This window comes from Nannospalax galili, unplaced genomic scaffold (genome assembly GCF_000622305.1).
Source record: "Nannospalax galili isolate Female #2095 unplaced genomic scaffold, S.galili_v1.0 scaffold87, whole genome shotgun sequence".
Classification (NCBI taxonomy): Eukaryota; Metazoa; Chordata; class Mammalia; order Rodentia; family Spalacidae; genus Nannospalax; species Nannospalax galili.
This window is the reverse complement of record NW_008360320.1, coordinates 3082526-3096406: the sequence shown is the minus strand read 5'-3', so window position 1 is coordinate 3096406 and position 13881 is coordinate 3082526. Positions and strand designations below refer to the sequence as shown.

General features: G+C 43.3%; 1 protein-coding gene across 1 annotated transcript in view; it reads left to right on the top strand.

Moving 5' to 3' along the window:
* Kif5c (kinesin family member 5C) overlaps positions 1 to 13881 on the top strand; it is a 187813-nt gene that overhangs the window by 90356 nt on the left and 83576 nt on the right. The window contains exons 8-10 of the mRNA XM_008825166.3: positions 1470 to 1594; positions 4239 to 4343; positions 4716 to 4864. Coding sequence (XP_008823388.1) covers positions 1470 to 1594; positions 4239 to 4343; positions 4716 to 4864 — 379 coding nt within the window. The remainder of the gene's footprint in view (positions 1 to 1469; positions 1595 to 4238; positions 4344 to 4715; positions 4865 to 13881) is intronic.

Genomic DNA, 13881 nt, shown 5'->3' with positions numbered 1-13881 from the left:
GATTTTTTTTAAAATTTTTATTTATTTATTTATAAAAATATTTTATTTATTATTTTTTGTTCTTTTTTTTTTGAGCTGAGGACCGAATCCAGGGCCTTGTGCTTGCTAGGTCAAGCACTCTACCACTGAGCTAAATCCCCAACCCCTATTATTTTTATTTTATGTGTATGCATGTATTGCCTGCATGTAGGTAAGTGCACCCATGTCATGCAATGCCTTCAGAGGACAGAGAGACTGTTGGATCCCCTGGAACTGGAGTTACAGACAGCTGTTAGCTGCCATGTGGGTCCTGGGATTCGAACCTGGGTCTTCTGCAAGAGCAGTCAGTGTTCTCACTGCTGCACTATCTCTCCAGCTCCCACCACATTGATTTCAGTTACTATAGTTTTGTGGTAATTTTTGAAACCAGTGAATGTAAGACATAAAACATTTTCTATTTTAATTGTGTCTGTGTGTGCATCGTGTGTATCTGTGTGAATGTCTGTGTGTGTGTCTGTGTGTCTGTGTGTGTATCTGTTTGAGTGTGTGTGTCTGTGTGTGTCTGTGTGTCTGTGTGTACTAAGCCATCTCTCCAGCCCTTGCTTTAATATCTTTTAAGCAGCATTTTATAACTTTTATCTACAAATTTTCAATTTTTAAATGTTTATTCTTAAATATTTTATCCTTTCTGTTGCTAGATTGTTAATTTCTTTTTCATATTGATCATTGTTAATATTAATATATAAAACATAAATAATCTTTTCATGTTGGTTTTCACGTCCTGTAATATTGCTGAATTTATTATTTATAACTTTAAAAAGCTAGATCATTCAAATGTTTTTAGAAACAATCTAGTAAGATGGTTTTGAGAAATGGTAAAAGTTGAATAGGACAATTGCTGGGCTCTCTCTGTCCATCTGATATAAAAAAAAAGAAGCATTTTTCCCCCAGCACTCTGACCTAATAATAAAGCATATTTAATCTTTGAGGCCTCCATGCACTTAGCATGGGTTATAGATGTGTATGTCTTAATCCTTCCATAAGAAAGTCTTAATCCTTCCTTAAGGAAGCTTATGATATCCCTGATAAGGCTTGGCTTACCTATACCACTAGGACAGAGTACATCAGGCACTAATCACTGTGATTAAAGTCTGAAGATTTCCATGAGGCCAGGGAAGAAGCTGTGAGCTTCTTGGAGGGTCAGGCTAGAGTAGGATATTGGAGGATAGGGCTTCTGACAGAGCCCGAAAATCTGTTACCCTAAACTGCTTACCAAGATTGTTAGGTTAATTCCTTTGCTACTTGAAGAGATTGTAAGTCTAGAATGAGCATTGTTTTTAAGAAGAAACAGTGGCTTTAGATACTTTCTGAAATTGGCCGTGCCTACTGTAGAGCATGGGAACAGTGTGGTATGATTTGTGTTTGGAAGACAGGTTTGCTACCTATGCTCAGGTGTTCTCTGTAGAGCAGTAAACTGTTTTCCTTTTCAGACATGAATGAACACAGCTCTAGAAGTCACAGTATCTTCCTGATTAATATTAAACAAGAGAATGTGGAGACTGAAAAAAAACTCAGTGGGAAGCTTTATTTGGTTGATCTGGCTGGGAGTGAAAAGGTAATTATTTATATTATCTATAATTTCTCCATGGTATTTGCTCGAGAGTGAAATTATCTAATTTCTGTTCCTTTCTACCCCCTGGTTTTAAAGAGCTTTAAAATGTTGAGGCACAGTGTATCAGATATCTTTGTTTTTCTTCTTTCTCTTCTGGTCCTAAAGGCCCCTATTTATGTCAAAGCAGGTACTTCCAAGGCTCTCATTCATTTTTGCCTGATAGGTCTTGATGACAACACTAGGCAGGCATCAGTGTGAAGTTAGCCTGGCAGAGGCAGCTGTGCAGAGGTGGGACATGAACTTGTGGGGGAGGGAAGGATCTGATGTATCAAAGTCTGATATGCTAGGGCTCTGCTGTTGGAATATGGTCCTGCCCCCTGCAGGTTTTGCCTTACTGATGAGAGGTCTGGAACCTGGTGCTCTCCCTGTATTTACTGGTTCTGCTGACAATGGGCCTGAACTGAGATAGTGTCTAGTGTGAATGACCTTAGCTCCTCTGGGCTATGAGGCATCCTCTGGTTTTGTTGGGACAAAAAAGAGCACTAACCAGGGCCATATCCAGACCAGATATCTTCCTACCAGCCAGCTCCCTGCCTGCTCCTATAAGCTGCCTCCACTGAGCAGGGGAGATCTCACTGCCACACCCTGGCTGGGGCACCCCAGCCAGCATCCCTTTGGGCAGCATCACAGAGCCAGTCTACAGGTACAATGTCTGTTCCTGCCATCATCGCTGACATCAGCTGGTTGTTCCCATCAGGGTAGGCCTTGAATCTTAGTCAGTCTCCCTAACTGTACAGGCGATCACCACTTACTGCCTCACACGGCTAAGTTCCTGAACCTACCTAATGGCCACTAATGTCCATGTAAGTAATAGTTGCTTTGATTTTCCTCTTATTTGCCTTTGCCACAAGCAGAAAAATCATCAGCTATTCCTGGTCAGGAATCTAAGATGTTACTGCTGTGGCCTGGCAACTTCTCAGTCACTCACCAGGATGAAGTAATGGAGCAGGTTGTTTAGCTCTAGACTGATTATTGACTTGACTCATGCCAGGTACAGGCTAATACAAAGAGCTATTACAAAGAGCTTCACACCCCTTATTCTTGTGGGGTGTGAAGATGTGTATTTAAGGCTGAAATATACCTCAAAACTGTCTCCTGCCCACAGTTGGTGCTTTCTGCCAGTGGTACTTGGGAGGTTTTTAGAATGTCCTTTCTGTGCTTTCCTTTGCTCACATCTATTTTCCTTGTATGAATATACATCACAAACAGAACTTAGGTTTTAATTCCCATCATCCCTAGTGGCCATCCCTCCCTTAGGCTGGCAGTAGACATCTCTGGACCTTGTCCTTGCCTGCCAAAGGAAGGTGATGGATAGTCCCACCTTGTGTATTTCATGGGGTTAAGGTGCTCACATTAGAAAGCATCTGAAAACTAGTGGTGTGAATGGGCTGTTATTTATGTCTCATCAGCTCCTGGTAGCTCTGTCTGTAAGCAGGATGTGCCCTCCATAGTTGGAGGACAGAAGAAGTCGGTCCTATTTGCAGAACCCTCCCCACCACAAGCATTCACTTCTATTGTTGAGGGGATGTCCTCTCATTTATATGTAACTGAAGTCCATCCTTGCAGCTTAAAGTTAATTTTCCTTTTTTTCATATTTTACTTATTATTTTAATTTTATATGTATGTGTGCATTGCCTGCATGTAGGTAAGTGCACCCGTGTTGCGCAATGCCGGCAGAGGACAGAAGAGGCTGTCGGATCCCCTGGAACTGGAGTTACAGACAGTTGGTAGCTGCCATATGGGTGCTGGGATTCGAACCAGGGTCTTCTGCAAGAACAACCAGTGTTCTTAACCGCTGAGCCATCTCTCCAGTCCCCCCGCCACTTCTTTTAAAGAGCAGCTGCCTACCCCGAAGCTTTTGTACAGGCCTCTGTGACCCAAATCACATGGAGTCCCTTTTTTATTTTTTGCAGCATTTGTAAGCCTCTTTACCTAGAGCAAATGTTGTAATTGTGAACTTACCTGTAATAGCACAGCAGAGGAAGCACCATGCATGGCCCTCCTAGCTTCAGAGGAAACCAAAGTGCACAGTATAATATATACTTGTCTTTCCATGTCTCCCCCAAGTTGTCCACATTTTAGAGACGCCCCCTTCCCTGCCTTCCTTACTCCTTGCTGTGGAAGGAGGAACAGTCAGAACCACTGTTTGCATCTCCTGTGCTCCTTTGCCTGAAATTGGGGCTGGCAAATGTTTTCCTCACTGTGGCTCATGACAGTTCAGCGCTCCCACTGGACTCCCCTCTGACTGAGGCTGCCATCCACCTCCCCGCCCCCCAGGACCCAGCTCTTCCTCCTGTGGCGCTGCTGGAGCCTAGTTTCCCTGGATGGATGCCCTCTGGGGAAGTATCTGTTGATCTCCCACATGAGGCATTTCAGCCATTCCACTAAAACCTAATCAAGGAGAAAATGACAGCAGGAGAGACCAAATCCCCAGCCTGCAGCTCCAGGGACAGCTTGCTCAGTGTGGTTCTTAGTTACTTTCATTTTGCCTTGCTTTCCAGGAGTTTCTCCCTGCTGCCTTTTTCTGAGTTTGAATTTTCTACTTTCTGCTCTTGCTACCTTTACCACATTTTATTTTCTCTGGTAGGTCAGCAAAACTGGTGCCGAGGGAGCTGTTCTTGATGAAGCTAAAAATATCAACAAGTCTTTGTCTGCTCTTGGAAATGTGATCTCTGCCTTGGCAGAAGGAACAGTAAGTGATCCTGTCCCCATCTATTAACTAGTATGATGGGAAAATGCTTCTGGTTCTGTGTATTCATTCTCATTGCCACACCCCCCTGAGATTAGTTTCTTTTGCTGTTGGGGAAAGGGTTGAGGGAATCCTGGCTGGGGCGCCTGTGAGATCCAGTCCACTAAAAAGTGTGAACAGTGATGTTAACTTCCCATGATGTGGGTCAAAGAATGGGCATAGAATGGGACCTTAGCAAGATCCAATGACCTGGCCACACATTCTTACTTTCTACTTTTCTAAGTTTAGCATCTCCATCCCTGGCCGATTTGCTTGTTTCTGTAGTTTTTCTTTGAACAGGCCATCAAAACCAATACTTTTTCTTTTCCTCAATAGAAAACACATGTGCCATACCGGGATAGCAAGATGACTCGGATTCTCCAGGACTCTCTGGGTGGGAACTGTAGAACCACGATTGTCATTTGTTGTTCTCCTTCTGTCTTCAATGAAGCCGAGACCAAGTCCACACTGATGTTCGGACAGAGGTGCGTTTGGGGTCAAGATCCATGCTCTGTGCTGGGTTATAAGTCTTAGGTGTGAGTGGCTTGGAGAAAGATTCAGAGGGGCAGATCATCTGTAAACTTGAAGCGTTATTCAGGAAGGCCAAAGGGATTATGTCTTCCGTAATGCTCAGGAGTATGCCAGTCAAAAGAATTATGTCTAATGAACCAAAATGTCCAAGCTCATTGTTACAACTGTTGGTGACCGAAAAGGGTGTTGCCTTTGTTCTTTGCGGAGCTGAAGCCCAACTTTTAGGTTCATACAATTTCAAATACATAAACCAGAAGATTGGTAACCACCTTTAACACCAGAATTTGGAATCCATTGCAAAGTTGCTTATAAAAACAATCAGAGACATGGACAAAGGTAAGTAGCAGCAGAAATAAAAGAGGGGGAGAGGTACTAACCCTGAGGGTGGGAGGTGCGGAACGTATATGAAGGAACGAAGGTGATGGCAACCAACTTCTCACTGTCTGAAAGACCAGGGATGTCCTTGGTCTCTGGGAGTGTTAGCAGCTGGGCAGCAGGAAGGCTGTAGGAATGCTCAAGCCGGTTCACGTGCGGGGGTTGGTTCTTCCCTTCCTTGCCTCTCTTATTGTTTTCTTTTCCACCTGCCTCGTCCTGTTACCAATGACTGGCTGCCTTCAGTCTTGTTTCCTCAGTTACTCAGGCCCCATCCTCTCAGCTGTGGTTCCTTGGAGTTGGTTGCCTGAGTGCCCGGGGTGCTTGGATGTGGATGATCTGAGTATCTTTGGTGCTCAATGGGCTGAGTCTGAAGCAGAGGTTGGAAGATGTGGATTCTACCACCACCGTTCCATTCAAAGCCTAACAGTTCAGTGGTCTGTAGCTGAATGTGGCCCTTGTGTGTAAATGGATGTCCCTAGCTTTGCCCTGCCTTCGTTCTGGGAGTGTGTTTGCATGACTGTGCCTGAGAAATAATTTCATATGGGGTAGATGGGGGTGGGCATTCTGTATGGGAAATTGTTATGACTTGTTGAAACTGCATTAAGCCCCAGTCATTTCCTGAGCCTCTCAACAGAACATAGAATTACTCACTTGTGGCACCTGTGGGTTGTCTAAATAAATAAATAATTATGTTGAAATGTTGTAGAACTAATCTATCTTTTAAACTGGATTTGGGTCCTTTACTTCCTCCTAAATGACTTCCTTGATGAGACAAATGCTTAGGGCAATATCATTGCATTGCAGTAGGTCGCAAGCCTCTTTTCTCATGGGTTCCAGGATACCTGCAAGTCTGCATCTGCTCATGGAAATGCAGAGTGCACCCTGCCCCTTCCATGATCCCCATAATATCTTTGATTTGAGCTTGCACAGTTTCCTCTGGACATGTTTGAGCAAGGCAACTTCACATGCTTTCATTTATGAAATAACTTGTAAAAAGCTTCTCACTTGCAAAGCAAAACTTCTGATCTTTGCAAAGCAAGGTTACTGGGGGCATTAGGCTGTTATTAGTGGGCATTTGATGCAGCACACAGAAAGAATACTGGGTATCAATCAGGTCATGTGATGATTGTCTTTCTTCTGCTATTAGGTCGTCATCAGTATCACTGGCATCACTAACATATTCCTATGCTATATGTGAGTTAAACCTGTAAATCCTAACGTTTCTAGCAGGTAGATATTATCTCACTTTTGTACTGAGGACAACACTGAGACTTAAGTCCCAAGTCACTAGATACTATCCCTGAGTCCCCACAGTGACTAAACACATAGGATGCAGACTCTACCATTTGATCCAGCTTCTCATATGTTGGCTGCTTGACCAGCAACGTCTATATTAGTCTTCCTTCCATTGCTATAACAGAATACCTGAAGGGCTGGGCACTTTATGAAGAAAAAGAGTGGGGCTAGAGAGATAGCTTAGTGGCTAAGAGCTCTGGTTGTTCTTGCAGAAGACCTGGGTTCAAATTTCAGCACTACATGGCAGCTAACAACTATCAGTAACTCCAGTTCCAGGGGATCTGACATCCTCTTCTGTCCTCCAGGGCCACTGCATGACATGAGTGCACTTAGACACATGCAGGCATAACACTCATACCCATAAAACACTTATATCAGCCAACAGTTTCGGGGGTTCAAAAACATGGTGTGGTCATCAGCTTGTCCTGGTAAGGACTTCATGGTGAATGGCATCATGATGACAGTGGTATGTGAAAGCAGGAAAGATCTCATGGGGAGAGATGGGAAGGTAGAGAGCTGGGAGGCTTGCCTTTCTTACAATAACCTGATGATGAGAACTAACCAGGATTTCCTGGGAACTACTTCAGTTCCGTCTGAGGGCAGCATCCCCAGCTACCCAATTATTTTGCATAAACTTCCATTTCTTACAAGCTTTCTGCCGCTCACATTGCCATACTGAGAACTGAGCTCCCAACACACAAACCTAGCAACCTGAATGAGCACCACAGTGGCTGAGAAGAGCTCGGGGGGCGGGGGTTAGTAAACCTAAGAGGCCACTGACCCCTGCTCTCCTTTATGTCTCCTTTCTGAATCTCAAGTCTCCTTGCCTTAGAATCATGCTTCCTTCTAAGGATTTTTGGAGGATGGTGTGAATTGCTTTCATTGGTTTTCACTTTGCACAGGGGCTGGCACAGAGGAGGTGACTGTTGACCTCAAGCTCCCACTTCCTCCACTGAGAGTGTTGAGGTTTGGAAAGGTCCTGATAATGGATAAGACTATACTTGATTAAGGAGCAGCTTTGTAATATAAGGAACAGGTTTGAATGAAATAGAATTTCAATTTTGGAACTGACAGGTAAAGAAATATTACTGATCATTTCAGATTCTGGAAAATAAAAGGTAATATCAGATATGTTTCCAGATGAAGTAGATCAGCTTCTTTTATCAGACCCTAAACTTTGTGAGAGCAGGGAGTAAGTTTGCCACTGGCATAGATTTTCCCACCAAACCTTTAGCATGGTAGTGCACACAGTAGGTGACCAATAAGTACATGCTTGTCAAACAAAGGAGTGAATGAGCCATAAGCTCATGGTGTAGGATCCTCACAGAGCTGTGACTCCATTAGGCCCAGCATTTGAGATGGGTTTGGATCCAGTGTACCTTCCATTCGGTAGTTAGGAATGTGTTAGAGTTTGTTCTCCTTTCACTGGCCTCAAGTTAGTTAATTGATTCTTTAGGGATACTGGACTTTTCTATGGGTGTTTGTACTATCTGCTTTATTGTTAAATATGCATTGGACATGGGTCTGAACATTGGATTAGGCATGGTATCTGATAGCTAATGAGATTAAGCACTTTGAACTCAGGAAAGCTGCTGGGCACACCCCAAAATGCAGCGAAACCAGTGTTCATTTTACTGTTGTTGCAGGGGTGGGTCAACATAAGGCAACATAAGCTTTGTGGTTCTCTTAAGGCCACCAGAAACGTGAGCATTTGTTCCTGGACTGGACTGCACCGATGCTTTGAATCAACAATAGTGTGAGCTTTGAAGTTGTAGAAACCTGACAGAGTTCACAGGTGCCTCAGGCTCCCTACCAGGACCCTAGTGCCTCTGTTGAGATTCTAGCTTTAATACTGGATTTAAACGGGGAATGTGCTCTGTTCAGATCTTGCTTTCACTGATGGATTCTTGCTCTTTCATTTGATCAAGTTTGTCCTCTGAGTGTCCAGTGCTCTGCTACTGAAAAGACACAAACTGCCTTCTGCTTGTCAGAGAGCTTTGAGCTGAGATAGTCAAGATAGTTAAGAATGAAAGATTCAAATTAAAGCACTTTCATTGATTCATATTTTTTCTTCTAGCCTCCAGCATTTTGTTCTTAATCTTTAATTATTCCTCCAAAGTACTTTTATATCATTACCCAAAAAAGATACTTATAAGTTTCAGAACTGTGAACTCAAATCACCCAATTACCTTGGAAGTCTATTTAATGTGCTGTGATTTGGGTGGTGGTGAAGGAAGAAGAGTCCTGAGGGGATGCGTCAGTCAGTGCAGGAAAGCCTGAATCAGTGGCCTTAGGCACCAGGAGTTCTGATTGACCCAGCACTAATAATTCAGAGACTTTGTTTACATGATGAATGTGGAAAAAGAATTAATAGCTTAGGGAACATGATATTCTTTCTTCTTTCCCTGATGTGCACTGCTTTAAGAAGGAAATCATGCCATTGTTTTAATTGCACCACCTGCCATTTTAGTGGCAGCTGGACTGGCAAAGATGGAGTAGTATGCATGTAAAATTCAGGTCTCAAGACTGTGAGAACAAGTTACATGTAGAGACCAAGTGAAGGCACACTTGACATAAACCCTCAGAGATTTACATTACCTCTGTCAGAGGGTCTGTTACTGGGACATCATCAGGGTAAATTTTCGCTCTTAGCGGAAGGCTGTGCAGTTTAACTAGAGGCCAACTCTTTGCACATGTCATCAAACTTTTCATTTCTCATCCCTGATAGGCCTTCTCTCAAACCAGGGATTTCTCTCCAGACCTGGAAAGTGCTGTGGAACAGAAGTATTTTCTAAGGAAAGTTTAGGTGTTTACATAAGAACCAGGACTCAGGGCAGATTAGAAGTTGTGATATTGATTTTATGTATTCACATATCAAGGCTATTTAATCAAATACTAGTCTAGTTGTTGCTGTGAAAGTATTTTGTAGATGTGGTTAATGTCTATATTCAGTTGATATTGAGTGAAGTAGATTACCTTGGATAATGAGAGTGTCCCTCATGTGATCAGCCTTAAGAGCAAAACCTGAGGTTTCCCAGGAAGCAGTGCAAGACTGGGAGCATCACTTTACATCTGCACCTCCAGCTTGTTTGCCCTGACTTTCAGCCTTGACATCCTCCACAATCACATGAGCCACTTTCTTTAAATAAATGTGTGTGTGTGTGTGTGTGTGCGCGCGCACACGCATGCGTGTGTGTGTGTGTGTGTGTGTGTGTGTGTGTGTTGTGTGTGATTTATAGCTCAGTCTCTGTCTCTCTTTTTCTCTATTCCCTGGAGAACCCTGACAATAGATAAAGGACACTGAAATACACCCTCGTATCCCCCCCACCTACTCACTGTGCAGAACAGCACATTACAGATTCATTCTATGCATTGAAGGTGTTTTATTGCCTCAAGCTCCTTATTCAAATGCCAATACTCTCTGGTACACTTGGAGAGCAAATGAGGATGCTGAAGCAAGAGGTATGAAGGCACCAAGAACGAGCATCTCCCCAGACTCTTTAAGGAAGCCAGAGGAGTTCAAAGATAGCCAGTGTATATGCCATTTAGAAGGATTCCCAATAAATGTAAGTAGAAGAGAGCCTTGAGGAACTAGGCAAGGATGGGATTTACCAGGATGCAGAGTGATCCAAGTTAGTGGCTATAAGTCTCCCTTCCATTCATCAAAGGCTTTGTTCAAATGGGCATTATGGAGATGCCATCACCGCAGTGTCTTGTGTGAGTGCTCAGCCCCAAGCATGTGCTTCTTCATGTGTAAACTGGACTTTCAAGAGTAGAGGGATCGAGAGATGCTGGGAAGACAATAATGCTTAAGGGTGACGTGGTGACTGTTGCATTTCTCAGAATTTTCTTTCTTTTAAAAAAATTTCATCTATTTTTTTAAATGTGTCTGAGTGTTTGCTTGCATGTATGTTAAGTGCACCCATGTCATGCAATGTGTGCAGAGGTCAGAAGAGGGTGTCAGATCCCCTGGAACTGGAGTTATGGGTGGTTTGTTAGCTGTGGATTGTTGTCATCTGGGTGCTGGGAATCAAACCTGGGTCCTCTGCAAGTGTAGCCAGTGCTCTTAACTGCTGAGCCATCTCTGCAGCCTGCCTCAGTAGAATTTTCTAAGAAAGTATTTTCTGATAATAACTGTCTCAGCATTGGAATCCAGGGGGAAGGTGTGGCGTGTCCTCTGATCTCTGTCTGCTGTGCTGGGTTGCCTTTTCCAAGGGGGTTTAACTTTCCTTAGCCTTCAGGTCTTTTAAACACTTGGCTTCATTCCCTCCCTAAAGGGAGAAGAGATTTGATACCTGGGCAAGCCCAGATGACATATTACTGAAGTGGTGCTTGAATCTCTGTGGCAAGGCAAACAAAGAAAAGCTGCAAAACAGATGCCACAATGACGGCTGCCACACAAGGGGGTTAAGCTTTGCTAAGCACAGCTTGCTGTGCTAGGGCAGAAACAAGATTAAACTAGGATTCTTCCCCTAAGGAGCCATTGGTTAGAATTTGGCTCAGAGCTGGTTGTGATTCTGGTGTGTGGAATAAGCATGTGTGTCTGCAAACACTGGAGTTAATCAAATAGTCTCACACAGTCTGAGCAGTAATTTGCTGGAATAAGACTCCAGGTCACTGTCTTGTTTTCCTGTGTCACAGAGTTAATGTGGCTGGATGAATCTGATGTTGCTATATAGTTTACATAACAACAGTTTGGTCAACAGTAGACCACATTTACCATAGCGGTCCCATGAGATTATGTCATCCTAGTGACACCTTAGCCATCCTAGTTGTGTAAACACATACTGTGGTATTGGTGCCTCATGACACATTTCTGAGTAAATCCTATTTTTTAAAAAATTTTATTTGTTATTTTTATTTTATGTGTATGCATGTATTGCCTGCATGTAGGTAAGTGCACCGTGTCGTGCAATGCCTGTGGAGGTCAGAAGAGGCTGTCGGATCCCCTGGGGCTGGAGTTATGGTTAGGTGCCCAGTTGTTAGCTGCCATGTGGGTGCTGGAATACAAACCTGGGTCTTCTGCAAGAACAACCAGTGTTCTTAACCTCTGAGCCATCTCTCCAGCCCCATGAATCCTATTTTTAAGCAATGCATGACTATGCCACATAATTACAATTACAAAAAAAAAAAAAAACACCTTAAGAGTGTTTTGTATTTTCTACTATCTTGTTGAGTTTAGGTTTGGTTGTGAGCTATCTGAAATTCTTTTGGAAGCTATGCTGAGCAGTAAAGCATATTATATATAGGCTTGTGTACAGTCCTCAAGTCATGGACATCTGTAGATTTGTGCTGAGGATCCCTATTGACTAATGTGTCTGAGTCTCCATATACTGCTGTGTACTGTCATTCCAGGCAGCATGTGGAAAACGCCAAAATAAAAAATGCAGGAAGCAAGAGCCTTTTGATTCTCTCTAAAGTGTAGAAGGCAAATCAAAATCAAAACCACATCCCACTGTGTAGCCTGTACTGATAACAAGTAACTGAACATGCATAAAGGAGGAAAGGCAGTTTGAGTGGTGAAGGTGGGAGCTGACAGTCATTGGGTCCTTCATTTCCATCCAAATTTGCTAGAGTTCATGGTAAACTGACAAAGTGATTGTAGATATTCCACATCTCTTTACTCCAGGTGTCTTAGGGGAATGAGGACTGAAACTCTTTATTCCACTTTGCAGGATGGGTTTCAACAATGTTAGAGGAATATTTGTTTTATTAAGAAAAGCCCTCTGGAAATATATTAGTTCAAAAGCCTACTAAAAATACACGTATGATAAACATGAGTGCATGAGAAGAGCAGAGGCTGCACAACCACAGCACAGTGCCAGGCAGGGGGACCTCCCTTTGAATTGTTGATCAGGGTAGTCCAAAGAAATACAGGCTATTGCCACAGCCCTTGATTGTTTCCCAGAACTTGAAGGTAAGACCCTGTTGCTGAAGACAGGACCTATTTTGGGCACAGGACTTGGAGCAATCAAGCTGGAACCAATCTGGAAGCCTCCTTCCTAAAGACTAGCTCCCATAATATCAGAAGATACTATGCAAACTACCAAGGGAGAAAACCAATCAATGATCCCATCCAGCTGTAAAACCAAATAGACAATGATTGGCCCATCAAACTCTCACTATTGGTTCAGTAGTAGCACTTCTATCTTGAGGGTAATCAACAGATGTCTAACTGGACTTAAGGCCCACTCAATGAAAGGGAACCTATGTATGGTACTATAAACATAGCCAAATACACATGGCTGGAGGGGTCATAGATCCTAGAGAAAAATCTACTTTTGTCACATCCCTGGACCAGTGTAAATTCTTACTACATTCTAACTCTGTATCCTTATATTTACAAAGAAGTGTACTTCTCACCACTCATTAAAGAAACTTCTTTTTGCAACAGATCAAGACTATTAACAAAGTTCTACAACTGGTCAAACACAAAGAATAAGTGTTTTTGAGGTGCCCAGTCCTAAGTGACACATCTATATTGCAACCTCTATTCCTAAGGCTCAGAGAACATAGTGGAACAGGGGTCAGAAAGAATATCAGTGCATCTCTCAACTCTCATCAGCAAAGCTTCCTCGTGAAACAAATGGTGATCAACCCAGAAAGCCACAATTAGCCAAAGCAGAGAATAAAAGATTGCACAGTGCTTGTCCCTGGGTAGTACACCTATATCAAACCCCTACTACCCAAGGCTCAGGGACCATTGTGGAAGAGGGGGCAGAAAGATTGTAAGGGCCAGAGATGGCTCATGACCACAAGAAAACAGTTTTCCACACAGCTGAAGTTACTCATATGAACTTACAACAGTGGTGACAGCTTGCACAAGAATCACTCAAGCTCAAGCCATACAACACTCCAGCATATAAATGGGGAAGTGGGTAAGAAGCCCCAACCTTGGATGAGGAACTATTGGCAACTGACAACTACAAGGAGAGCTGCCTGCCTCTGCCTTCCCAGTGCTGAGATTAAAGGCGTGCGCCACAATGCCAGGCTGAGAGTTGTTTTCTTTTTTTTAAAGAGTATGATGCTAGATAGGTTAACCAGGCTGCAATGAATGGACACACACCAAAGGACATTTGGGGATACATACTTGACTCAATAGAATTTAGTATATATGACATTACATGAAATCTGGCGGGGGGGGCGCTATAAGTGCATATAGGGGAGGAGGGACTAAACATGCAAAAAATATATTGTAGCCGGGTGTGGTGGCACATGCCTGTAGTCCCATCACTTGGGAGGCAGAGGCAGGCGGATCTCTGTGAGTTCAAGGCCAGCCTGGTCTACATAGTGAGTTCCA